At 36.8% G+C, this 26,995-nt stretch overlaps 2 protein-coding genes and 1 non-coding gene across 9 annotated transcripts in view; 2 read left to right on the plus strand and 1 right to left on the minus strand.

Moving 5' to 3' along the window:
- The window catches only part of mta3 (metastasis associated 1 family, member 3), a 48,063-nt gene extending 28,526 nt beyond the window's left edge, over positions 1 to 19,537 (plus strand). For 2 of the 7 annotated variants that reach the window (XM_067430286.1, XM_067430284.1), the window contains exons 13-19: positions 1,357 to 1,514; positions 4,036 to 4,258; positions 7,669 to 7,761; positions 7,837 to 8,019; positions 8,108 to 8,139; positions 12,637 to 12,761; positions 18,366 to 19,537. In XM_067430286.1, the coding sequence (XP_067286387.1) occupies positions 1,357 to 1,514; positions 4,036 to 4,258; positions 7,669 to 7,761; positions 7,837 to 8,019; positions 8,108 to 8,139; positions 12,637 to 12,761; positions 18,366 to 18,531 (980 nt within the window). In that variant the 3' untranslated portion in view covers positions 18,532 to 19,537. Of the gene's footprint in view, positions 1 to 1,356; positions 1,515 to 4,035; positions 4,259 to 7,668; positions 7,762 to 7,836; positions 8,020 to 8,107; positions 8,140 to 12,636; positions 12,762 to 14,884; positions 14,905 to 18,365 lie in introns of all 7 variants that reach the window. The other 5 variants (XM_067430289.1, XM_067430285.1, XR_010900270.1 and 2 more) reach the window with 4 other exon arrangements.
- Positions 19,538 to 22,437: 2,900 nt separating this feature from the next.
- Positions 22,438 to 25,625, minus strand: hcar1-4 (hydroxycarboxylic acid receptor 1-4). The gene is made up of 2 exons (XM_067430290.1): positions 25,121 to 25,625; positions 22,438 to 24,478 (listed from the first exon to the last, which is right to left on the minus strand). The coding sequence occupies exon 2, from the start codon at positions 24,471 to 24,473 to the stop codon at positions 23,508 to 23,510; it is 966 nt and encodes a 321-aa protein (XP_067286391.1). The 5' UTR covers positions 24,474 to 24,478; positions 25,121 to 25,625; the 3' UTR covers positions 22,438 to 23,507.
- A 1,073-nt stretch (positions 25,626 to 26,698) lies between these two features.
- Positions 26,699 to 26,792, plus strand: trnai-uau (transfer RNA isoleucine (anticodon UAU)). The gene is made up of 2 exons: positions 26,699 to 26,736; positions 26,757 to 26,792. It is a non-coding gene; the product is annotated as a tRNA-Ile (tRNA).
- The last annotated feature ends 203 nt before the right edge of the window (positions 26,793 to 26,995 follow it).

Below are 26,995 nucleotides of genomic sequence, written 5' to 3' on the forward strand. Positions count from 1 at the left end.
TAAATTACCTCTCAAAATACATTATTTTACAGCACATGTTTTGAAACAATTAGCATTTAATTTCTTATCACGGCACATGTATTGGGGTGTACGATAGTGATGATGATTTGATGTGGAGTACCATTCATTCACATTAATAATTGCATGACAATTTGTAAGATTCTTCTTCTTCTTATTTTTTATTATTAATGGCGCTTATTGTTATTTAGAAGTAGAATGTCGTTATTATTTATTTTATTATTATTATTATTTAAAAGAAGAAGTGCTATTTTTATTATTTTGTCAGTCTGAATTATTTTCAGTCCGAGTCCGTGCGCAGCTGCCGGGCCTAACCCTGAAACGTCAGGTAAAGCGCAAGAAATAAACACTGAAGTTTATAATTATTGTATTTGTTTTTTTTGTTTTTTACAGTGGATCATAATATAGCATATCTTTGTCAGTGCATTTTGTGGTGTTAGGAATTGTTTTTCCGCACATTTTCGCACTAACTCAAACGTGCGTACACCACCTCCTGAGCTGTGCCAGATGCCAACGTCCATATTGATAAATCTCAAACTCACCGTGGGTTTGGGTGTACGCAAGGTCTACGCTGAAAATTTGTTGTACACACCTTTGATAAATGAGGGCCAATGCCTCTGCACTTACTCCTGTTTTCTCTCAACATGGGGACAGAAGAGCTGTCAGTCCACACATGGGAAAACAAAGTAACTTGCATTACTTATTTTAAAAAGTAACTCGGATATTTTATTGTAAATTTAAAAGTAATCATTTTAATTGTTACTTTACTAGTTTAAAAGTAATCTGATTATGTAACTCGAGTTACTTTTAATGAATTATCCCCAACACTTATTATTATTGCAGTAAGAACAGTACCTTTATTACCTCGCTAGCTAAACTGTTTTACTAATAAAATAAAAAAACACGTCTGCGTGAGTGTGTCCCTGCAATGTATGTGTGTGGTTTGAGTGGGAGAGCAGAGAGCGCGGGAAAAAGAATTTGCTTTCCGTACATATTTGTTTTTTTTAGCTAAAATATGAAAAAAAAAGCAGTTTTATCCTATTGTTTACTTTATTTATTTGCTTGTTCAGTGACATTGTGTGGTTCCTTTGTTGTTGTCTACTGTAAGGAGCTTTTGAAATAACTGGTGAAATGGAACTGTAATGCGGTCAAGACCTGCCTGGCGTGCTTCAGCCGTGCGTTTCCCTGAAAATAATTACACACCTTAGAACGTTCGCCAACCAATCAGATTCAAGCATTCAGCATCCCTGTAGTATAAACAGAATTAATTGAATTTGAAGGAGATTTTCCTGACCCACCAGGCGTTTCTTTTATTCATTCATTCTTCTCTGTTGACAGGTGTACAGTCTGCTCAGTGGTACTCTTGGGGTCCTCCTAACATGCAGTGTCGCCTCTGTGTATCCTGCTGGATGTACTGGAAAAAGTATGGTGGCTTGAAGATGCCAAGCAGAGCTGAGGGGGCAGAGGAAAAAACGCCTCCAAGCCCTGCACCCAATGTAAGTACTGCCGTAGCATTTTGAAACATACATGCATGCATACATAAAAGTTTGAGGTCAGTATGATTCGATTTGATTTATTTTTGTAAAAACAAAACTTAAAGTCCCAGTGATGCAGAAGTTTCAGCTGATTTTATTTCAATGCTCTAACGTATTTCCAAGTGAAACGGAATATTGAATAGAGAGCGGGGTTTCAGCACTCCTCCTCTCTATCTTGCGCTCATAGCAGACTAAAAGTTGGAAGGGAGTTGATAAGGATATTCTAACACAAGCTGTCAAACTGACATCATCTGAAAAGGAATGCCATTCCAGACAGGAAGTTACTTTTCAGATTTTGATTAAAGATTACCACGGCAAAAAAATAAATAAATTCTGTGTATTAACGGTTTAATCATTCACCTCAAGACTTAAAGGGATATTTTCTAGCAAAGTAAATAAGGTCGATTTGGATTTCATGAGGACTTTAAGCCCTATTCGGACGGGATTCGATTTACAAGTGTAGTTGGAGTAATGTAATTTTACTACTAATTTTACATAATTTTGCAATACTGTAATTTTACATGCTTAAACCACAGGACGTCTGTAATATTAATGGTCAGTTCGCACAGGATAAGAAATCTCAGTAAAACAAGCAGAAGTGGAAGGGGTAACTCGATTTACGCACCGCCATCACCTCCCTTGCATCATGTAAATCTTTATAGTTAGGTCTGGTCGAGCGATTTATTCATTAAATTAATTAAATTCTGATTGGATTCTGTTGATAATAGGCACTTACCTAAAACTAAAAGAAGCGTTGTGCCTCTGACAAGTGCTTTCAACCACCTTTTTGATCTGAATTGTAAGCAGAGAACACTCAAGTTTTGTCACAGACTTGTCTAACCATCTAAAATGCAATTGGATGCTTTTTTAATGCTCCTCCATACTTAAAAACCCACAGAAAACTAGTTTTAAGCAGAAAATTATGAAATATTTACATAAATTTGGGTCTATTCACACAGGATTAGTTTTAATCTTTTTTTATAAAGATTAATCTTTTATAGTTTTAATAACCTTAGGTAATTTTTCCAGAACATTTTGCAGAAGGTACAAGTCGCCGTAATCCTTACCGGCATTGCCTTTAATGATAACTGAGATAGCACATTCAGATGGGACAAAAATCACTGAAAAGCTCTGGTAATAATTACTTTACCCACCTATCCATGTTAAATGAATCCCGTTCGAATAGGGCTTTACTCAGCAAGGATGCATTAAATTGATTAAAAGCAATAGTTAAGACATTTATATTATTTCAAATTACTTCTAGTTCAAATAAATGCTGTTCTTTTAAAAGAATCCTGAAAACAAAGTGTCATGGTTTCCACAAAAAGATTTACCAGCACTAGTGTTTTTAACATTGATAATATGAAATCTGCATATTAGGTAGGGGTTGGGAATCTTTAGGCACCTCACGATCCGATCGCATTTAATAGCATCATTTTGAGAAACAAATTATAATTAGTTTAACCCACTTCAACACGGTCGCACACAGCCGCATGCCCTCTTCAGAAAGCCCACATGAGCATTTGAAAGCAGCCATCTGTCAGTAAGTGAGATTTGTGTTTTGAAAATATAGACCTAATGCATTCTAAACGACATAAATGATGAGCATTTCTTAAGGATATACACATAACATCAAGCATCAAGTGTCCGTTTTTCACAGTGCATTTCCTGTGCAATAAAGCCCGCAATTGCCCCTGTAATTCGCTTAAACCCTTTTGAACTTTATGGAAGTTTATGTACTTGTTCAAAGGTTTTTGTGTGTGTGAAACTGGCAGCAAGCAGAATAAGGCTGTTTCCAGGATCAGTTCAGAATCGTTGAGGAGAGAAGCCTGATGCATCGAAGAATTGATTTCTCCCACCGCTAATTTTATAATGATTTCTGAAGGATCATGTGACACTGAAGAAGTAGTGGCTGCTGAAACCTTCTGACTTTAAAAAACATTTAAAAAAAAATCTTACTGACCTCATACTTTTGAATAGTATTGTGTGTGTAAGGGATTATGTACTGTTATTCTCAATTGACAAATCAGAATCAAGTATTTCAGCGAGCTATGTAATACACTTGGCTAATGTTTTACACGGCTATTCTACTCTTCATTATATCATGTTTGCTAATAAAATATTAAATTATGCAACTTAAAATGTTAATATATTTTTAATAAAATGTCCTCAAGTAATAAATTGGAAATCCGAATAATCTTTCTTTGCCATTGTCGTATATTGAACCGTATTGAAAAGTGTTACCATAGTGTCATTTATCATATTAAATAACTGACATTTCACAGCAAAAACATTATGGTTGGCAAAAAACATGTTTATCCTGGTTGGAAATGAACCAAGATCAGATAGACATCTGGAGGACTGTCTCATCTCAGAATTTTAAGAGAGCCGTTTTATACTCCCTCTCGCTTTATTCTGTATTCCCACTCTACCTCCTTATTTTAATTGTCTTTACATTTTTTTCTTGTCTGTCTCTCTATAGGAGTTGCGTTCTCGTGGCCACGGCGCCCGTCAGTCTTCCCACATGGTTCCGATGAGGAACAGCGGCAGCCCCAAATCCTCAATGAAGACCAAGCAGGCGTTCCTCCTTCAGGCCACGCGCCTCACCAAGCTGGCGCGTCACATGTGCCGCGATCTCATCAGGCTGCGCCGGGCCGCGCGCCGCCCCTTTGTGCCCATTAACTGTGGTGCCATAAAGGCGGAGTGTAAGAGCTCTTTAAATTCCTAACTTCAGCCTCGCGTGCAAACGCGCACACACACCCACACTGTCCCACCCGCTCTGTTCCCCGACCACACCTGTCCACATCTCGCTGTCATTCCTCCCCTCCATCTTCCTGTCTTGTACTGTTTTTATTATTATTATAATTATAATTATTGTTATTATATTTTATTTTGGTTTTTGTATTCTCCCCACCCCATTTCCAATAAAGACTGCCTGTCCTCCATATTTTGCGTTTCAATCATCTTTTCAGTTCAAATTCGCTTTTTTTCCCCCACCATCCTTGTTGACTTGGTTTAAGGGTTTGGTTTTACGATGAACACAAGCACATTTTTAGTGCACTTCTCTCAGTTTGTTGAGGAGAGTTTTGTATGCACACATTACACACAAAGACTGACAAGATGCCCTATTATGCTTGCTTCAGCTTACATTGTAATTATACTTGAAATGCATATCATAGTCTGAGCCTTATATTTATTAAAAGCTTTAATGAGAGACTTGAAAAACTTGAGACTATAAAATATGACATGGGGTACTGGTTTGTTTAAAGGTACTTCTTTCTTTTCTTTTCTTTTTTTAAGCGCTTTTCTCCTTTTTTCCTCTTTAGGAAGATAAGCTGTTTTGGTTTTGCATTCTTTCCCCCCTTAATATCATTCCATGCACTCATGTTAGTGTTTTTAATGCTCTTGACACTACTATTGAAGGAAATGGGATACTTTTTGTTGCTTCTAGGTGTATTTTAATATAAATTTAGATGGAATTTTATGGGAATGTAAATACATTTGTAAATAGTTACTATTACACTGGTCAAAAGTGCTTTATGACCTTTAAAGTTGAATGTGTTGGGACGTTCTCAGCACAGTTGGTTCTAGCAGAAGGATCTCTTTGCTTTTGTACTGAACAAACACCATCTTATGTCGAACTGGGATCTTTCTCTAATTGTTTGTTTACTTTAAGAAAGATTTTACCCACAAAAATCGTGATCAAACATTTTGGCCTTTTTAAATTCCATTTGTTTAACCATTACAAAATGTGCAATATGATTTTTTTTTAATACAGATTAAATAATTTATTATGATTGTTACATCAACAGAAGAAAGTACAAGAATTCTTAATGGTGCGTGCCAAGATTTGTAGTCGAAATACAGTCCCTGTCAGAATAACCCATGAAGATATATGTACCTATCAGTTAGTGTATATGCGTTAATGTCTCATCTTTAATTTTTGCCATTTCTACTCAACTGCCATCACTGATTGTACCCGAGAAAATGTTAGTCTCTAAGGGAAGGATATGTCTTTATTTTATTGAAGCAAAATGGTATACAAAATAATATTTATGTACTATGATGTGGAATAGCTAATTGAATTTCTATTATGTGTGCAGCCAACCAATCATTCAGTAGCTAACACTGACAGGCTGTTCAGAGGCATGCATGTAATGAGATGATGAATTGTTGGATAACAAGTAACTCTTCTATTGTGCTTTTCAGTAATGCAAAGATGATGGACTATCAGTCTCAATAATGGTGCAGTTTATGATCTAATTAATAAGATGTTCAATAAGTTGGAAAGAGTCATTTACAAAACTCTGAGTCATGTGATTGGAACAAGGGTAGACATGCATTCCTCTATTGGTTTCTGTTCTGTTTTTTAGAAGCTGAAGTTTTTCCTCTTTAAGAGTTTGCACACTAGTCTGTAATTAATCAAAGAGTCCGTTTAAAATGCTGAGGAACTTGGTTTAATGAATGCAATTGATTAGGACTTTGTGCCTTGGGAAGTGTTACGTTGGCACGGAAAGGAGAAATGGCACTAGACCAGCAGTTTCAAATGGAATGGGATGCGGTTTATGCAATAATTCAAGATTTTTGGGGGTTCTTAAATAGTAACCGATTAATTATTTGTCGTAGAGCGCATGCGAGTTGAAGTTAATCAGTGAAATCATTGCATCTCTTATATTTTTTAAATACATCACAAGCTAAAAGCCCTTTTAAACGAGCCCAAAGATGAGTTTACAGATCATGGTTGCCAGCCATTGCTCTGAGGACAGCTGTGTCCTCTTGACAGGCACTTGTAAATAGGTCAGTTTTACAGGGAGAGCTCATATCAACAGGGAAAGCGAGCCAATCACCTGCTCCGCATCCGTCCAATCACGCGTTCCTCTCAGTTTTGCATTGCCCACCTCCATTCTATGCTTCCATTCCACCCCTGTCTCCACCCCAGACATGTCTGTATGTATCCCCAACCATAAGAAGTTGTTCTGACATCTGTGTCCTGAAGCACGAGGGACCCGGGTGGGGGCATGCTCTTTGGTTTGTCTCTCTCTCTTTTATTTTTCTTTGTGTGAATGTCTTGTGGGCAACCGAAACACAAATAAAACCATGGCTGAAACCATCCTATCTGAGTCCTTGTAGTTTCATGTGTCTCGTGTACCTGTCCATCACTCTGTTGCACGCACACCGACAGGCCGAGCGTCGATCGTGTGAAATCTCAGACAGCATGAGCTCCATCGGCTCCTGCCGTGCCTTCATGACTTGTGTTTACATGCACACACTCATAAGAAGCCGCTGTGAATGCAACATCACATTTGTTTTCCTCTTTCCAACCTCATTCAACATGCTGGTTAACCAGGTTTTGTTCAACATCTTGCCTGCCCATCAGAGACTGTGCATGAAAATCATGGAATCAAGTTTTCTCCATCGAAGCGTGACATACAAATGAAACTGAATCATGAGAGTTTAATAAAAACTAATTTCGCAGTCACGAGGATTCAAAGGTGAAGAAAACAGTTTGTTACACACATAAAACTAATGAAGAACCACTCTTTTAGCACTTCCCAAAAGGCACAGGTTTCATTCAATTTAAAGAATGGATTTTGTGTCAGTAGATAATGCATCACCCAATTCAGCAATTGTTTTTTTTCACTCCCACAATCGATATATTGCTGAAGAGGTAAAAAGCTGAAGTTATATCGGTACATCAAGTTTCTCTCCCAAGACAACAAGAAGAACTGCCTGAAGAGAACAGCTTTAAACAACGTCCGGCTCCCCTGGAGTTTTAATGAATTTTAAAATGAACCGAAGAAAGTTGGAGTTATTTTAATGGGTTCATTGTGGTCAGATCAATGTTCGGGAGTTCAGCGGGAAGAAATTATGTTCACTAGAGCCTAAAGAACGAACAGTTGAGAAAATGAGATTTGAGTCTGCTTGCTGCTCCCATGAAAACGGTTGTCCGGTCAGAAAGATTAGTCACCACGGGGTTGGTGTATCGCCGCAACATCCATCAAGCCAGCCTGTTCAGTATGCCTCATGTTGGTGTCTACGTGTGAATGTCTCTTTCTTGCTCTTTGACTTGCTTCTATCTCCGTTTGTCTGTTCTGTACTGCCGGTCGATGAACAGATATGATCCGGGTGTCAGAGGGCATGACAGGGCGACCTATGAAGCCCAAATCCTCCCCGAGGAGCACCCTGACCAGCGTCTTACAGTACCTTGGTGAGCCACGCAACATTAGAGCTGTGTCCATTGAGCTGTAACTCTCAGATCACATTGATTCTGCTGTCATTTCAGAGTCTCGTCCAGCAACTCATGTTCAGCGGCCTCACCGCACCCCTGGCCTACAGGTGCAGCCCCCACGGCGCCTGCTGTCCTCTCTTCCCAGCCATGGCCCGCTAGGCATGTTGGGAAAACGGAGCTACCATCACCACAGTCGGGTTGAATCTGCAGAGAGGAGGGCCGGTGCTCCAGGACAAGGTGGGTTTACAGTTAAAATACATGCTTAGATAATATCAAAGATGGATGTGATTATAATATGCTAATACACACCCTTTTTTCGTCATAGAAAATCCAGCGCATATTGTGGGACCCATTTTGGTAAGTATAAATGACTAGATTCACGGGAGTCACTGGGTTAGAATGAAGCAGGAAGGTCTCTAGATATTATTGGTGTGCTTTCATTAGACTGGAAGACAATAACTTGCTTTAATTTGTACTGATGAAGTAAAAACATTACATTTTGCCTCATTTTTATTTATTTGTTTATTTGAGAGTTGGTGAAAAAGTTTATGGAAGTAAAATATAATATTTATTTGTATAACTTATTACATAAATCCATACTTCCAGTTGTGCTATTTCATGTTTTGTTTGGTTGTTTTTGTATGTTTTGTTTTCGTTTGCTTGTGTTTTTTTATCGTTTCATGTTTTTTTATGGTGTGTTTTGCTTTGTTTGGTTTGGTTGTTTTGTGCTTTGTTTTTTTCCATTTAATTGTTTTTGTGGTGTATTTTGCTTCGCTTTGGTGTGTGTTATTTTTTGTTTTTGTTTGATTGTTTCTTGTTTTGTTTGTTTTTGTTTCATTTAATTGCTTTTGTGGTGTGTTTTTTTTTGTGTTTTTTTGTGTTTTGTTTGGTTGTTTTTTGTGTTTAGTTCTGTTCTTGTTCTTTTTTTTGTGTGTGTGTTGTGTTTTGTTTTGGTGTGTTGTTTGTTTTCAGGGATGGAAATTAACTTTTTTGTTCATCGGCCACTGTGGCTGGTGGATTTCAAAATGTTTATGAACAAAATGTTCAAAATGTTTTTACCAGCCACTTTCTTGTTTTTAACCAACAATGTGTAACTGCATGTGAAAATTAATACTACAAGCTCTATACTTATGCAGTTTATTTAATCTCAAGTCTCAATGAAATACTGACATTTTCTCTTATTCTCTCTTATACATACACAAACCATGAACTGATGATATTTCATTAAATGAGTAGGGTTCTTTGCTCTGTGCGCTTTTTTTTACCTGGATGTGGCATTTGGATGATTTGTGGTCTTTTATGGTTGTTTTATGCTTGGTTTATGGCTTCCAGTTTTAGGTTTTTGGTCCCAACAATGAAACTATTCGTTTTGGCATCTTTGGAATCAGTTGACGACACACCGAGCAGAACATTGTCAGTAGGGATGCACCGAAATCAAAGTTCTTGGCTCAAACCGAAAAAGAGAAAACCATGGACGAAAACTGAAACAGAAAGAAATTATGCCAATTATTAGTACCATTGCATTTATGGATATGACTGTGTAACTTTACTAAAAATCAAGGCATTGCAATTGCATCAATTAATATTAAAGTTTCAAATAATAAGTCAATTGCAAATTATGCAAATATTGATTTAACACATTGCAACAATGCACAGTATAAAATATGTGTATCACTTATGTGTACATTAAATAATAATGTACAGGCTACTGGCCTGCAGAAAGGTGAATAAATTGAATAAAGTAATCAAATGTAAAATAACTGCATATTTAACTGTTTAAATTAAAGATGCCTCATCCTTATTCAACTTACAAAAGCTATTAAATTAAGACCAGTGAGTTATGTCCTTATCTTTTATCAGCAGTAAAGGCTACTGCCCCATTAAGACCTAACAGTCTAATATGCGTCGTCTTTCTCGACTGTATAAAGTTCATTTAAGGCATATACGAGCTGTGAGACATGTGCGCCCTTTCGAGTGCACAGAGACAGATCTTCTCACAGCGCACGCGAGTTCTCATTCACGTCTTCTTGCTCTACACCCGGTCGATGATGGAGAAAATGACTGGGCGTATTCCAACATACGGCAGCACTCGCATGCATTGAACAAAGTTTACAATGAGGTGAAACAATATGCTATTTTTATTTACCCTAATTGTGGGTAAATAAAAATGTCCATTTCCCCCAAAAAATCCTGGGTGCTAATTTCCATCCCTCTTTGTTTTGTTTGGTTGTTTTTTTGTGTTTTGTTTGATTGTTTCTTGTGTTTTTTTTGTCTAGTTCGGTTGTTTTTGTTTTGTTTTGCTTCGTTTAATTTTGTTTGCAAAATAATCATAAAGATGAGTAGGTTTGTCCAAACTTTTAAATGATAAGCGTACTTGTCTCTCTACCTAGACTGAAGCACAAGGACTCAATAGGTATTATTGTGTGCTTAAATCAGACAGGAAGACAATAATTTACTAGCATTTGTGTTGCTGAGAGAGAGATCCCATCTCATAACATATTCAAATGAGTCTGTTGATGCCTCAGACTGTTGAATTGGTTCAGGTGACAGCTTCAATCTCCGGCCTCTGAGGTTTACCACAGATTATTGCAGCTGGGTAAAATGGAAATGAAAAGTGAGAGACGGCAAAACAAACACAAAGGCAGTCACTGTTCATAAATGAGATGGATAATGTAAATAGAGTGGACGGGTCTTCACATCATTTCTAAAAGAAGAATATTAGAAGTTGCTTTATTATTTCAGTTGTTTATCACTATAGATATTATTTTTACTTTTGCATGTGGGTCCAAACATTTTATAGGTCCCAGGTTGGATTTAAACTTAAGACACCAATATAAAAAAACTAATTTGTTAAGACTTTTGTTTGTGTGTGTGTGGATTTTAAGTTCATTAGATGTCATATCTAGTATTTGTTGGGGAGTAACTAAGTTAAAGGTGCCCTAGAATGAAAAATTGAATTAACCTTGCCATAGTGAAATAATAAGAGTTCAGTACATGGACATCACATACTGTGAGTCTCAAACACCATAGCCTCCTACTTCTTATGTAAATCTCGTGAATCAATAACACCACGGAAAAATAAGTGATTCTCAACATAGCGCCAGCTGTGACACAATCGCTGGGATCATTAATATGCACCCCCCCAACATTTACATATGTCTGAACATGTTCATGGTCAGGCAGAACTGACGGAGCAGAATCATCAGGACTGCAGAGTCACTCGAGGATAGCAAACACCTTCAGCTCTCATGGACATAAATGTCATGTTTTAATAATCTAGGCTGTGCAGGGGGCGTGAGGACTTTTCATACCCTTCACACAGACAAAAAATGTCAACAGTCGTGGTTGATGTTTATTATAATCGGATACCACAACAATTTATTTCAAAATCGTTCGTTTGCTCGGACCATTGCAAGCAAGCTTCGCTCAGCGTCTTAAACTGGAGAAAGTGGGGTATTTACAATTCCTGCATATTCCTGCAAGCAGTAAGTAGTGATTTATCCACTTATTGACTGTTTAAACAATTTCTGATTAAATTGAAATTTTCTTAGAGAGACAGGATTGTCTAGATAATGCAAGATGCTAGTACAGTAACAATAGGAAACTCCAAGTACCAAGTATAACCAAAACACCGGATAGTATACTGGTTTTGTTGGAGGAGAAAGTAGAGCGTTCATGCGGTTGCCATATTTCAGTAATTTATATCCCCTAATCAGAGCTTTTCTGTGAAAAGAACACACACACTGTCCGGTGTTTTACCTAAACATGTACAATCTGTTAACCATATGCACGCGAGCGCTCTCTCGCGCAGCGGCGTAGCACCAAATTTTGGGCCCTGGGTACAAACCATCTTGCTGGGCCCCCGTACCATGTATGTGTATGTATAGAAAACTGATTTCTAAGGGCCCCCCCACCCCCCGCCTCGGGCCCTGGTTACTCGGTATCTTTTATCCCCCCAGTCCGACGCCCCTGCTCTCGCGCGAGGAGGATCTGAAAACACTGATAAACAAGTAAGCTGCATTTTAGCCATCTCCATTTGAGATGTTCTGCTTAAAGTGTCATTCAGTCGGTTTGTGTTCTGTCAGGACTCACGAGCCGCTTTGCTGAACAACTGAACTGCTGTGCGCTGCTGAAATAAGCCAATCAGAGCAGAGCTCAACATTAATATTCATGACTCTTCCAAATAAGGCAAAAACAGAGCATTACATCCTAGGGACAATTTCTAGGGTTGTAAATGGACCTGTAAAACTGTATCTGGACCATTTTTGCCCTTAAATAAGCCACATACCCTCTATGTAGATATTAAAGAACAATTTAACATATTGCTTCAACTCGTTCTAGGGCACTTTTAAGAGAATATGTTAAGGAGAATATATACCAACAGGGTTATAATAACCTGCGGTTTGTACATTATTATGCTTATTATATAAATAAACAAATTATTTACCACGATAAACTCATGGACAGTAAATATGCTATGTAATTCTTACTTTTTTTAAAGAATATTTTACAGCTTTCAATAAGAAAAATGTTCAATTTCAACACAGAAAACAACTGACCTAGCAACAACAACACACTAACTGTATTTATGTGGAATTGTATGTGTGTAATATATACATATTTTATTGCTAATGCTCTTTCAACTTATGTTTTTTATAGATTTGTGTCTTATTGCTTTAACTGGAGTCTCCTGGGGTTCTAGACATCAATCAAATGTTTTATGCTATCTATAAAATTAGGTCCTTTGAGGGCATTTTGACTGCAGTCAGAAACTCTTTTTGAATCACAAGAACAGGGTGACGTTTAAAAGTATTTGAAAGTAGTTTAAGATGCCCATCTCCTTTGCTTTTTAAGCAGCATAATGGAAGCAGCACCGGTGGCTCTAACCTTCGTGCCAGTGGCCTGATGATCCGTAAGAGGCGACCCAACTGGATCGATGCTCCCGATGACAGCTTCTTTCTGGTTTCCCGAGAGACGAGGTGTGCAATCCAAACCTTGCTGTCCATTTTGCCCCTATTTCCCATGGCATCACACTCCTCAAACCTAAACTTGTCGTGCCTTGTTCACTAAGGGACACTGAAATACACTGGCCCGTATATAGAACCTAGAGACAAATTTAATAGAAAACAGCAGGACAGACACACTCCATGTCAAAAAGGAACCCTTACCTTTTTCTTTCATGATTGGCACCTGCAGAGATTATCCCCTGAGATGGCATGACACATCTGATTACATTTCCATCATTTTGATTCAACCTTCACCTAAGAGTGACTGATTTTGGTGACAGGATTGGCACATGTGTAATTACTGCATTGGTCATACCCAGTGACAGTGGTGGGTAAGAGGGTCTAAGCCAGAGTTGTCAGTGTAAGAAATGGGCCAGTCAATCTCAGACGTCAGAGTCAATTTTTCACTAACAAAGATCCTATAATTAACAATACCCATGATCCAATTCATCTGTGGTGGCATGGAGAGACAACTGAAACCAAATGACTTTTGATGCAGATTGAGGTTAGTTTTAATCCAGAGAGATGAGACTCCACAGGTAACTTACTTCACAAACACACATACGCTACCAGTCAAAAGTTTGAGCACACAAGACTGATTTCAACGATTCTCGTGATCCTGAAACCTGTTATGCTTAAAAGCTATAAATTAGTTTTCTAGGCAAATTGTCAGTTTAATTTTTCCATTTTTTAAAGATTACATTTTGCCTAGTATTTATTTATTTGAAACGGACAAGTTGTTAAATAAGTTATTTATAAAAATAAAATAAACGTATTGGTTTAACTTTTATGTTAATTTAAACTAAACCCCATACTTTTGTTAGTTCATAGTTATGCTGCCTTTTTTGCTACCTTTTTGCAATCTTTTTTTTTTTTGCTTTGCTTTGCTATGCTTTGTTTTTCTGTTTGTTTTACTTTAGTTTATTTTGAGGTTTGTTTTGTGTTTTGTTTTGTTTGGCTATGCTTTGTTTTTCAGGTTTTACTTTTGTTTTTTGTTTTTTTTAAAAGGTTTGATTTGTGTTTTTGCTTTGCTTTGTTTTTCTGTTTGTTTTACTTAAGATTTTTGTTTATTTTAAGGTTTTTTGTGTTTTTGTTTTGCTTTGTTTATTTTAAGGTTTGTTTTGTGTTTTTGCCTTTCTTTGTTTTACTTAAGATTTTTGTTTATTTTAAGGTTTGTTTTGTGTTTTTGCCTTTCTTTGTTTTTCTGTTTGTTTTACTTAAGATTTTTGTTTATTTTAAGGTTTGTTTTGTGTTTTTTGTTTTGCTGTGCTTTGTTTTTCTGTTTGTTTTACTTTTGTTTATTTTAATGCTTGTTTTGTTTATTTTAAGGTTTTTCAGTGTGTTTTTGCTTTGCTTAGTTTTTCTGTTTGTTTTACTATTATTTTTTGTTTATTTTAAGGTTTGTTTTGCGATTTTTGTTTTGCTTTACTTTGTTTATTTTAAGGTTTGTTTTGTGTTTTGTTTTGCATTGCTTTGCGTTGTTTTTTAAGGTTTGTTTTGAGTTTTGTTGTGTTTTGTTGTTTTTTGTTTAGTTAAGTGTGTCCAAACTTTTGATTGCTAGTGTACTTGTCTTATTACCTTGCAGAGATACATATTTTTGTGAATTGTCTTTTTTATGTTCTTATAACAATGTATAGGCATAGAGAAATATATCAGCAGTGATGTTTAGACTGAAGATGGTCTCCACAGCCATCCTCAATCAATTCTCAGTAATATGGAGTAAAGATTAACTTGATATTTGCTGTTAATTCTCAGTCAACAGTCAAACTGAAATGAAATATAAAAGGATTAAGAGCCGCAGACATTATTGGCTCACTTTTTACCAACTATGTAAGACTGCATGAATTTTACACATTCACATGCTAATGATTGACATCCCTGTTTGCAGTGAGTTTAAAGTACAGACTGGATGTGAAGTGTGTCTGAAGTTGTAGTTAGATTCAACTAAAAATAAACTAGATTTAATTAATTACAAATAAAGATAATTTGTTTTGAGCAGGGGAAATTGGATACAATTTGCCCTGTTGTATCATGGATCAAAGTGTTTTTGACTACCTTTTTAGTGACTGTTTGCTTGTCTCGTTTTGTTGCTGCAGCTGTTAGACACCTGATCATGGTAAGATCGCATGCACCGTACACAAAGGCTAAACCACATTACCTGTGGAGTCTTGCAAAATGTATGAAATGTATAACCAAAAGAGACTCAATTAAAGGAGTAGTTCACTTCGGAATTAAAATTTCTGTAATTGTACTCACCCCCATGTCATCTAATGTGCACTGTAAAAAAAAAAAGTAAGTAACCTGGTTGCCTTAAAATGTTGAGTTTATTGAAATTAAAAATTTGAGTTGATACAATGAAGGAAATTTGTTTAATAAATAGAAACTCAAAATATTTTTGTATCTGAACCACATAAAAAATTGGATAAAGCATGAAAATAGCACAATATGGCATGTTTCACTGTGTCATCAGAAATAAAACACACACAATTACCCAATATGCTTACAAAATCTTGAATAATATTTTAATAAAGGTCGTCGAATCTCAAAAAAATGTTCATTGTATTAACTCAAAATTTTAATTTGAATGAACTCAAAATTTTAAGGCAACCAGGTAACCTTTTTTCTAAATATTTTTGTACAGTGTGTTCTTTCTTCAGCCGTAAAGAAATTAATTTCTCCATGATTTTCTCCATGTAGTGTACTTCAATGGGTTGAGGGTCCAAATTCCAGTTTCAATGCAGCTTCAAAGGGCTCTTCATGATCCCAAATGTCATTTCCTAAAAAATATAAAAATTTAGATACTTCTTAACCACAAATGCTCTTCTTGCTCATGTGTGACATATAGGTGAAAGTATCTCGGTAGGGCAAAACAACATCTCATTTTCTCCTCCAACTTAAAAACCGTCCAACGTTGTTGCTTTACCTTTTTTTGTGAAGGCCTTGACTTAGTCTTTGCACATTCTCTTTTTAAACACTTGATGGGTACTTTCGCCTACGTCCCGTGTGACCTTTCTAATGTAATGACGTAATGCGCGGTGCATTGCATATCAGAGCATTTGTGGTTAAAAAAAAGAAAACGCCTGATCTTTGCGCTAGATAAGACCCTGTGTAGAGCTCTTTGAAGCTGCACTGAAATTTGGACCCTCAACCCATTAGACCCCATTGAGGTGCACTATATGGACAAAAATCCTGGAACGTTTTCCTCAAAAACCTTCATTTCTTTTCGACTGAAGACATTAACATCTTGGATGACGTGGAGGTGAGTAAATTACCAGGAAACTTGAATTCTGAAGTTAACAACTCCTTAAACCTGTACACTTAATATAAAACGCCATTCTGGTGGCTTTTGACACCTCAACCTGCAAAATGTGTTTTATGCTTAGTGTGGATCAGATAAATAGAAGTCAGATAGTCATAATAGCTCACCCATAGCAGCAAGGGGTTTGGTTTTAATATATTTGGCATTGAGAAGTAGATGTGAGCTGAAGCTCGAAGACAAATGCCTCTCCATTACAGCCACATCCATATGAGCCATGACTTGCACAGCTCCCTATGGCCTCCAGCACTGGAGCGGATGCTAGGCTAAATTTAGTGCCCCTGCTCTGAAAGATTAGCCTTTAACAAGGCAGGAGACCCAGAGACAAATGGGATCTGGTCTGTGCCTGAGCCTGGTTCTCTTGCGGTTTTATGCCATCATCACACTCCGTCATGAGTCTCTTTCACTGAAATTGCAATCAGTTCTGCATTCAGATGTTTGAGTTGATGTTTAAATAGATAGTCAACTGAAACCTTCTTTACATTTGAATGTTTCTCACTATAGTATTTGTAGCGTTAAAAGTTTGCGGTCGCTTTGCAAAAGAACTGATCAGATCCATCAGTGCAAAAGCATGCAGTCTAATCACATTAGGCTGTGGTGGAAAAATAGGTCTTTGTGTTAATTTAGTCTCATTTATGAAGTAAACAGATGCTATAAATGCAAGTACACGTACACAGAACATTCTAGATTGTCATTATATTTCTCGCGGTGCTTTCATTAAGAGCTGTCCCCTGTGGATGCCTGTAGGCCTCATTCATTAGACCCAGGCGATTCTACCATTTCTCTTTTTGTTATATGCACCTCATCATGAGTAGAACCTTATTTATGTCTCTAAGTCATGTTGATGAATATTATTTTGCTTAATAATTACAAGCTCTTATATCTGTAACATGTGCCAAGCTGAACACAATTGCAGCCTATTGCACACAGGAAAACCATAATCGCCAAAAATCACATTAATTCCCCCTCACATTGCAAAGCTTGCAAAAATTGACAGAGCGTGTTCTACTTGTTTTAGAAATATCCTGTTTGCACACAAACTATTGCACAATACAGGAAGTTCCGTAAAAGTTTCATGAGCATTCAAATTATTGCAGTGATATGACCTTGGACCACAAAACCAGACATAAGTTGCATGGGGGTATATTTGTGGCAATAGCTAACAATACATTGCATGCTTCAAAATGATCGATTTTTCTTTTATACCAAAAATCATAGGATATTAATAAAGATCATGTTCCATGAAGATATTTTGTAAATCTCCTTACCGTAAATAAATAAATAAATATATATTATAATTAGTAATATGTGTTGCTAAGGACTTCATTTAGACAAATTTTAAGGTAATTTTCTCAATATATATTTATTGCGTTGTCTAACACTAAATAAAGCGACCTTGAGCTTTGGAAATGCGCTTAATAAATAAAACTTCTTCTTCTTCTATGTATTTATTTTTTGGCACCCTCAGATTCCAGATTTTTTAAATAGTTGTAACTCGGCCAAATATTTCCTATCCTAACAAATCATACATCAATGTAAAGCTTATTTATTCAGCTTTCAGATGATGTATAGGCTAAATCTCAATTTCAAAAAATTGACCCTGGATTTGTGGTCCATGGGTCACATAGGCTAGGCTATATATTTAACTTTAATATTGGATTTTAAAATATTTTTGAAAGAAGCCTCTTATGCTGCTCAGTTCACACCAAGAATGATAATTATACAGATAACTATAACTATATTAGCACAATATTGTTCTGTTTATTTTAACCATGCGCTGAAGTTTTGACCTCATGCCGCTTTAAACGCTCGAGCTCTTTCAAGCAGGTAGGATTCTGATTGGTTGTCAATGTTTTTATCGTAAAAATCATTCTGAAGTGATTCCAACAATATTGTTATAGTTGTCGTGTGGACTCGATTTTTAGTGGTTATCATTATAGTTATCGTCCTTGGTGTGAAGGCTGCATGTGTTATCAACAACAACAAAAAATACAGTAATACTGTGAAATATTACAATTTAGGATCATTTTTCATTTTATTGTATTCATTGCTAAAGACAGTAAAGTTTTGAAATAGCTTTTGGGGATATAGGTACTTTCCATAAATTATATACAGCTCAGGCAAAAAAAAAAAAAAAAAAACACACACACAAACAAAACAACAACAACAACAAAAAAAAAAACACTTTGTTAAATGTAAGTTTTGCATGATGTCATTCCCAAAGACAATGATGTTATGTTTTATTTTCCCGTTCCTCTCAGGAAAGCCAGGAGGCTGCTCTCCCGTTCACAGTTAAGAAGAGCATGTAGACAACCATGTGAGCAGATCAGCCTGCGCAGGGTCCCCCAGGGGCCAGCGCAGGTACCTGTACTGGCGCCCCCTCACCCCAGTTTACGGATGCGAGGTCCAATCGTCATCCATGACTGACCCTCGTCTGCATTGTTTCCCCCCAGTCAATCAGTTTATCGTTTCCGATTTTTACGTTCGGATTTTCATTTGCATTTTCTGATTTCCCTATTCCTCTTAGTCTACTTCTTCCTGAACTTTCGCTTCCTCCTCTGGATAAAAGGCTCACGGTAATAAAGCATTTAGCTAACAGCCCACCCACTGAGAAACTAATACATGTATATTCAGCACCTCCTCAGATGGCAGATTAAGGCTCTCGTTTCAATATCTTTCTAAGTATGCTGATTAAGTTTCAATACAAGCTCAACTTAAACACTTTTACCTAGCAGCAACTATTAACGTCGGCTCTGAAAATCAATGGCTGAGGGAACTAAACTTACAGGGTTCCACAAATGTGTATCATGTACAGATCAATGCTGATGCTGACCATTCAACAGACTCTTTTGAGAAGTGTTAGTGTACTCTTTGTAAATTCAGTTAGCTCTGCATTGAATGGTTTCCTTTATTTCTCTGTATCTTCTGTGCGTATCATGACAAGTACAAGTTTGTGAGCTGTTTTTATATTGTATTCATGCGAGGACTGGATTGTATGTTGAGTTTACTGGCTAATTGGTGGTTTTAATTGAGAGCATGTTTCAATAGATTCTTTTAACTGGAAATGTTGTAATGATTTGTGAAAGTCAAAGCAGTCTTTGCAACTGTTAAATATTCGTCCAATGTTCCCCTGGACATTAAAGACTCTTTCAGATGCCAGTAATACCCTTTGGATTTTTGTAAGGGTTTTATTTATTGGCTTGGGGGTGCTAAGAAAGCCAATCACCAATTGAAATGACGAATTAACCCTTGACAGAAGTCATAATTAAAATTTGGCTAAGGGAATATTTATTATCCCGGCTGTGTATATAGCATGTGACAGTGGAACAATAAGCTATTTTGTTTTCAATGCCTCATACATTTATGTTGTATTTCATTGTATGTCACACATTTACTGAAAAAATGCTAAATAAAAAGCGCAGTACAGATTGTACGTCTGTGTATGCTGGATATATAAATATACATTACATAGAAATTATAGGGTCAAGCTGTCCACATAAACATTATTATTCTGTCATCATTTCTTTACCTCATGTCATTCTAAAACAGATGTATAACTGAATACAATACAATGAACACAATAGGGGTCTGGAATTGCTGTTTTGGACCACATTGACAAACTCTTTTGTGACCCGGAACGTCATTTACTAGCTACCCTCCTCCTCATTCATTTTTTTTTACGTTAGACATCAAACTTCTTAATATGCCTCAATCAATTAATTATAAACAATATAACAAGAAAAAATAATACAATTTTAAAACAATGCCTGTTTTCCCATTCATTTTTTGTAAAAAAATGTATAGGGTCGCTAACGACCTGAGGTGTGTAAGTATATTTTTTTTCTGCACAACAATAATATAATATTTTAATGACTAAAGTGAAATTACCCTTTGTTCACAAAGTGACAATGTCTCTACTTTACTTTGTTTATTTGTACAATTTCAGGGTAATTTTCACACAGTCTTCTGGCAGGTCAACATAAATAAATAAAAATACATAATACCAACGTACAATAAATCATATATACACACACATACTCTCAGGGCCAAAAAATGAAAAAATAAAAAATATCCCCAAGAAATCAATCAAACTGCAACCATATTAGTTTTTGCAGATTTGGTTTGATTTTAAGAAAGATTTGAATTTCAATTTAAAACGACCAATTGATTTATGTCCTTTTATATCTTCTGGTAAAGCTTTCAGTGAGAAGCTTTTGCAGCAAAAAATAAATAAAAAATTTGATGAAAAAGAACAACACAATTACTTGAGGGTTTTTTTTTGAAAGAAAATGAACAAAATCACAAAGTACAGAAGGAGCCATACCATTTAAATTGTATAAACCATACTCAAATTTGAATAAAGTGTAAAATTGTCAAAACTAAAAAAAAACATATTTCTCTAAGATCCTACATTGCTGAAAATTTTACTTTTTTAATTTTAATTGGTTTTTAATCAAAAATGTGTCTTTAATCTAAAAGTCAGTGTTTATATAGGGTGACCCCAAACATGACACACACTGATGTTTCACACATAGTTACTGCAGGCGAAAAACAAAAAAAATAGAAAGTATCATTAGAAAAACTTGAAATGGCTCAGCAATTTAGAGCAAGTACTGAACACAATCAAATATTACTGTCACTGTCACTTGATGGTGGATCAGGTGAAGAAGGTCTCAGCGATGAAAATACTGATTTTGAAGAGGTTGAAAATTATAGTTTTGAGTATGTTTGAGATCTCGAATATGAGCCAGATGCTGAATGTAATGCGAAATGACCTCTGATGTGGACAGTGAATAAATATAAAACATCTGCTCAAACGGAACCCTTCCAAACTCCAAAAGTTAACAAATTATGCTTTATTTTATTCTCCTGTTATTGTTGCTCTAATATCAGGAGAGTTTTATATTATCGTGACAGGTAGAGATCCATCCCTTTTAGATATAGATCCGGGTCACTAAAGACCCAAATATGTAATGACTGGTGAAACCATCATGCAATGGTTAAATGGACAAAAACAGTTGAAACATTCTTGAAAATGTTGTCTTCATTTTTCAGGGGAAAAAAGTCATACAGGTTCAGATCAACATGAGGGGTGAGTAAATTGTTCAATGAATTAATTTTAAAGGGTTAGTTCACCCAAAAATGAAAAAATGACACCCGTAAGACCTCCGTTCAACTTCGGAACACAAACCAATAGCTCAGACAGGCCCTTATTGACACCAATGTCATTTCCTCTCTCAAGACCCATAAAAGGCACGAAAGATGCAAAGCCCATCTCACTGCAATGATTCAGGTGATATCAGGTAAATTGGGCCACTTTTTGGTAAATCGCATGGGACAATAATACAATACCATATATGCCTTTTCCATGTGTTTTTATGATTAATAATTACTTTTTCTGATACTTTTGTGTTGAAATTATGTACTAAAATATAATTATTAAGGCCCTACAGTTATTGAAACATCAGCTGTGCCAACTTTTTTTGCATGAACAGTTTCAGGTAAAATGGGCCAGTCAAACTGCAATGGGAAACATTAATTTATCATCCATTTTAATTTTAAAACACAATTGCTTAAACAGCCACATGACATTTAAACTGCATTAAACAAACATATTCATGTGTGCCATTAAAAAAAAACACACATTTTGGGTGCAAACCCACATATTCAATTGTGCAATTAAAAAAAGTAAATTTTGGAACAGCTTAGATCAATGAACTGATGTCAATGTGTTCGAGTCCTGTGCATGTGCGTGGTGGTCGGTGTGCGAGTGTGTGTGTGTGTGTGTGGGTGTGTGTGTGTGTGTACGGACACACACACACACACACACACACACACACACACACACACACACACACACACACACACACACACACACACACACACACACACACACACACACACAGTGTTTCCAAGTTTTATGGGGACTTTCCATAGGCGTAATGGTTTTTATGATGTATAATGATGTATAATCTGTACATTCTATCCCCATACACGGCCCCTACCCCTAAACCTACCCATCACACACACACACACACACACACACACACACACACACACACACACACACACACACACACACACACACACACACACACACACACACACACACACAGCCCCTACCCCTAAACCTACCCAGGAAATATTCTGCATTTTTACATTTTCAAAAGACAGCACTTAGTGTGATTTATAAGATGTTTTCCTCATGGGGACCAAAATATGTCCCCACAAGGACAAGGATATCGGATATTGCCATCTTTGTAGGGACATTTACATAACGTAGGGTTTACCAGGCCACACACACACGTCTGGTGCGCTATCTTTTTGGCTATCTTTTTGGGGACTCACCATAGACGTTATGGTTTTTATACTGTTCAAACCCTATTATATCCCCCTACACTGACCCTACCCCTAAACCTACCCATCACACAAAACCTTCTGCATTTTTACATTTTCAAAATAACTTATGTATGATTTATAAGTTTTTGTACCCATGGGGACCTCAATTTAGGTTCCAACAGTGACACGAGTCCCCATGAGTCTGTGTGCATTCAGGTTGAAGTCCCCACCAGGCTAGAAAAACATACACACACACACACACACACACACACACACACACACACACACACACACACACACACACACACACACACACACACACACACACACACACACACACACACAGTGGTTTTTGTGAGTGACACAGAGGATAGCACATTTTGGCTGAAACCATGTGGCCTATTTTACCTTAGTGGGTTAAGCCATGAATCACCAAGAAAAACATAACTTTTCAAAAAAATATGTTAATATATCAAACTAACAGCATTATATCTGATGGATGCAATCAAGACAGATATTGTACATAGTTTTTTTTATGTGCATGTTTTTTATTATTATTATAGAGTTAGAATGATTTGAATCATTGCCCCACCGACCATAGCAACCATAAACCAATTCAATCACCTGTTACTTGTCAAGTACAGTTATGACAACAGTTTGAAGTCCTTTGCAGTCATTGGCTTCAAATTCCAGAGGGGGTAGGACCCCCAAACCATAAATTGCCCATTTTACCTGATATCACCTATTTTATGAAGCAACGAGAATAGTTTTTGTGCACAAAAAAACTAAATAATGACATATAGTTATGGGCCGATTTCAAAACAATGTTTCGAACGGTTATGAATCAGCATATCGATTCATGATTCAAACGATTCAAAAATATCTTCATTTGTGTTTTGAAGATGAACGGAAGGTCTTACGGGTGTCGAACTACATTTGGGTAAGTAATTAATGACATAATTTTAATTTTTGGGTGAACTAACCCTTTAAGGTGAAAGACAAATGTTATTTTTATTCTCCCAAATGCAATGATTATAACAAACAACAGGTTTTTTTTAGATAGATTAAGGTTTTCTTCTGTTCGTCTTGGCACTCATCTGGAAATTCGTCAGCCCTAGTGAGTTGGTTTTGCCTTTTAGGGTGTCGCGGAACCAAGCATTCATGTGGCAGTAGATGACGGGATCCAGTGCACAGTTCATGTAGGATAAAGCTAAAGAGGCATGAAGACATACTATGAGGGACTGAGAACAGGGAAACACTTGAAGGAAGATGCCAAATGTGACTGTAGGTAGGAAACACAGAACAAAAATGATCACAATAAACAGAAGCAATCTCACTGCCCGCTTCACCCTGCGGTGTGCCCCCTTTGACTGTTGACTGTGGACGTGAGAGAAAACACGCACAAAACTGAAGACCACAAGTGAGAACGCTAGCAGGACCTCAAGCAGCTGTACTGAATTATATATCCTCATTTGAAGCGACGGCCATGACCATGAGAGATAACTATGGCATGTGAGCTTTGAAGAGTTTTTCTGTGATGATGGGAGAACCAGATTCAAGGCGGGTGGAAGGCGAAGAAGAAGAACACCCACCCAAACTGTAATAACCAACACTATTGCTTGTCTCACACTGATTCGACAAATGCGATGGTGTGGGTAAAGTATCCTGAAGAAGCGGTCCACTGCTATAATTGACATGAAAGCCATGCTTGTTGAGTAGTTTACAGATATAATATACAGAATGAGGCGGCAAACAGATTCACCAAATATCCAGTCTTTACCACGAAAGAGATAATCTATGCGGAAAGGCAGTCCGGTGAGGAGTAGGAGGTCAGATATTACCAAGCAGAAGAGATACACATTGCAAGCTTTCCATGGAGACTTGAAGAACAAAATCCACAGAGTAAACACAATTCCAGGCAACCCAAAGATGAACTCCAAAATGAGAATGTACTTCAAAATGGAAGACACAATGGTCTCACTTTCCACACAGAAGGTGATGTTACTCATGATGAAAATCGGGGTGACCATGCAACCTAAAAGGTCATTAATATTGTGTTAACAAAGTTAATAAATAGGCTAAAACAGAAAAATCTTGATGTACACATCAGTCGCACATTATTTACTGAGCAGGGCACAAACTATGGTTTTCCACACGTTATGTAGCCTATTTACTAGTTCCAAATACAAAACTATAGAGGGAAAACTGCACCAAATTCAAAAACCTTTGGAAGATATTACTGAACATTTGGCTAACCATAGCAAAAATAAATTGCTAAAGTAAAATTTTCATCACAATTTTTAAATCAAGAAAGACAAATCTGCTATTATTTTAATCTTTAATCTATGGGCTTAGCAGAATACACTATAATAACGAAACAATACCACATAATTGTAGCCTACAACTAAAAGATGTGTGAAATTAATGTGTAAAAAAGGTTAATGTAAAGCCCACGTGGATTTACAGTCAAAAAGTGTTATTTTGTGCCCCACTCTCCACTACTAATGTTAGGTTGCGCAATAAAAAAAAGAAGAGGCGTTGTCAGTTCTGATGTTCTGTCTAAATTCTAGACTAAATCCTCCCCAAATTATGTTTTAATTAGGCTAATTATTAGTCCTTAGTCCGTCTCTGGCAAAAAGAATGAAGAATAGTAAATTAAAATCATTTTCAGACTTACCAAACGATGCAGGGCAGACGTTGTTGTTGTGGAGGAGAGAGAACAATTTTAACGTTACAACTTGCTGTAGCCTGAGAGGAAACGAGCTACACTGAAGATCAAATTATCTTTGTTTTCAAGTTATTTGTTGTTATTATTGTTATTATTTTAGATTGCAAAGCAACTTCACAACATATTCTCACCAAGTCTATCCGGTGAATTTCTGAATTTCTGTCGAAATGTGATGTCACTTCAGGACAGTAGAGCGCGTGTGGACATGACGTCAAAACCAGGAAAACTATTTCGCCAGTGGTTCCCTCGAGATTTTCCTATGGGGTTTTTATCTTATTGATGGTTTTTATCAGCAATTTCTTTCTCTCTCGGGGACTGTGTCTTCGTATAGAGATTACTATTTGGTTGTGAAAAGCATCTAAATGGCTTAGAAAGTGCATACTTCTTCCGGAAGCTAGGTCCGGATCGTGTCTCCCGCATTGATAACGGCTCCCTGACGCCGACGAAATATCATCGAGCCAGCGAGAGAGAAAGCTTGTTTCCATTTGGCAAAATGCGTTTTCGAACTTGTGAACCGATTAGGCTTTGTATGAAATATATGTCCTCGAAAACTTATTTATAAAGAAATAGGAAGATCGCCATATCATCCACTTATGTTTGATGTGAAATGTTTTCTGTGAAATGTTTTCTGTATATGTCTCTTGAAAGTGAATACAAAATGTGATGGGATAAGAATCAGTATATTTATTTTATAATTTATTTTATGACAAAAGTGAATTGTTTTTCTCATTCACTTTGGTACATTTCTCGAATCAAACTCACAATTTGCAAAACAGTAAGTGCATTTCTCAAAACAATTTGTACAAATAGCAAAACATGGATAACCTGCAAAAGCCACTCTCCCTGCTGGAAAAACCAGCATAGACCAGCATAATTCCCATGCTGGTCAATGCTGGTTTATGCTGGTCTGGTGCTGGTCTATGCTGGTTTTTCCAACAGGGCTCTTACTCAAAATCCTTAGTTCATCTCTCAAAAGTAAATATCTGTGTCAATGAACATGTCAGTGCCATCAGAATGACAAGTCCTTGTGTCATTGGTACGAATAAGACAGTCAAATTGTTTAGTCATGTTGTCAATAGCCTAACAGTTTAGCTACTCTGGAGGGATGTTCTGATGGAAACTATGGCTAAAGTTTTGATGACCATTATTGTCAATTGTAAGTTACATCTTAGTGTATGTGTGAGTGTATTGCAAGAGAAGAGAGGAAAAGATTCAAATTTACACTCTTACTGTTTGTACTGTATCTTATTGACAGAACATGTCATTGAGACACAGAAATGAAAAGACAGCACTGAATAGGACCAAAATAAATGATAAACTGGTCTCTGTGTGAACTTTGCAAAATGAGCATCTTGCGTCAATATAAATGTTATATTTAATCATACAATATTTAATAGGGTAAAATTGTTTGACTCGTTTAGGGAGGCGACAAACAACACCCAATGACGTGAGATGACACGCCTCGATCTTATTTGAAAGAGGCCACATAATCGCTCATAACCAGTGTTATTGCGCTGAGTCGCCGGAGCTCCAGTGGCGCAATCGGTTAGCGCGCGGTACTTATACAGCAGTACAAAGCAGAGCAATGCCGAGGTTGTGAGTTCGAGCCTCACCTGGAGCAGAGTTTTGCACGATGACCAAAATAAGGTGGATATTTGCTCAACGCGTATTAACTGTGGTTAGCAGGCCAAAACATGTCACCTATCTAAGCATACATCGAAGACAGAGCCAGAATGTCAAACTCACAGTACTAAGTAAGGATGTTATTGAGCAGAAAATGTGTGGACCTGCGAAGTACGTTGTGAGTGAACAAACAAGAACAAT

This window comes from Pseudorasbora parva, chromosome 21, assembly GCF_024679245.1.
Source record: "Pseudorasbora parva isolate DD20220531a chromosome 21, ASM2467924v1, whole genome shotgun sequence".
In the NCBI taxonomy this organism is placed as follows: domain Eukaryota; kingdom Metazoa; phylum Chordata; class Actinopteri; order Cypriniformes; family Gobionidae; genus Pseudorasbora; species Pseudorasbora parva.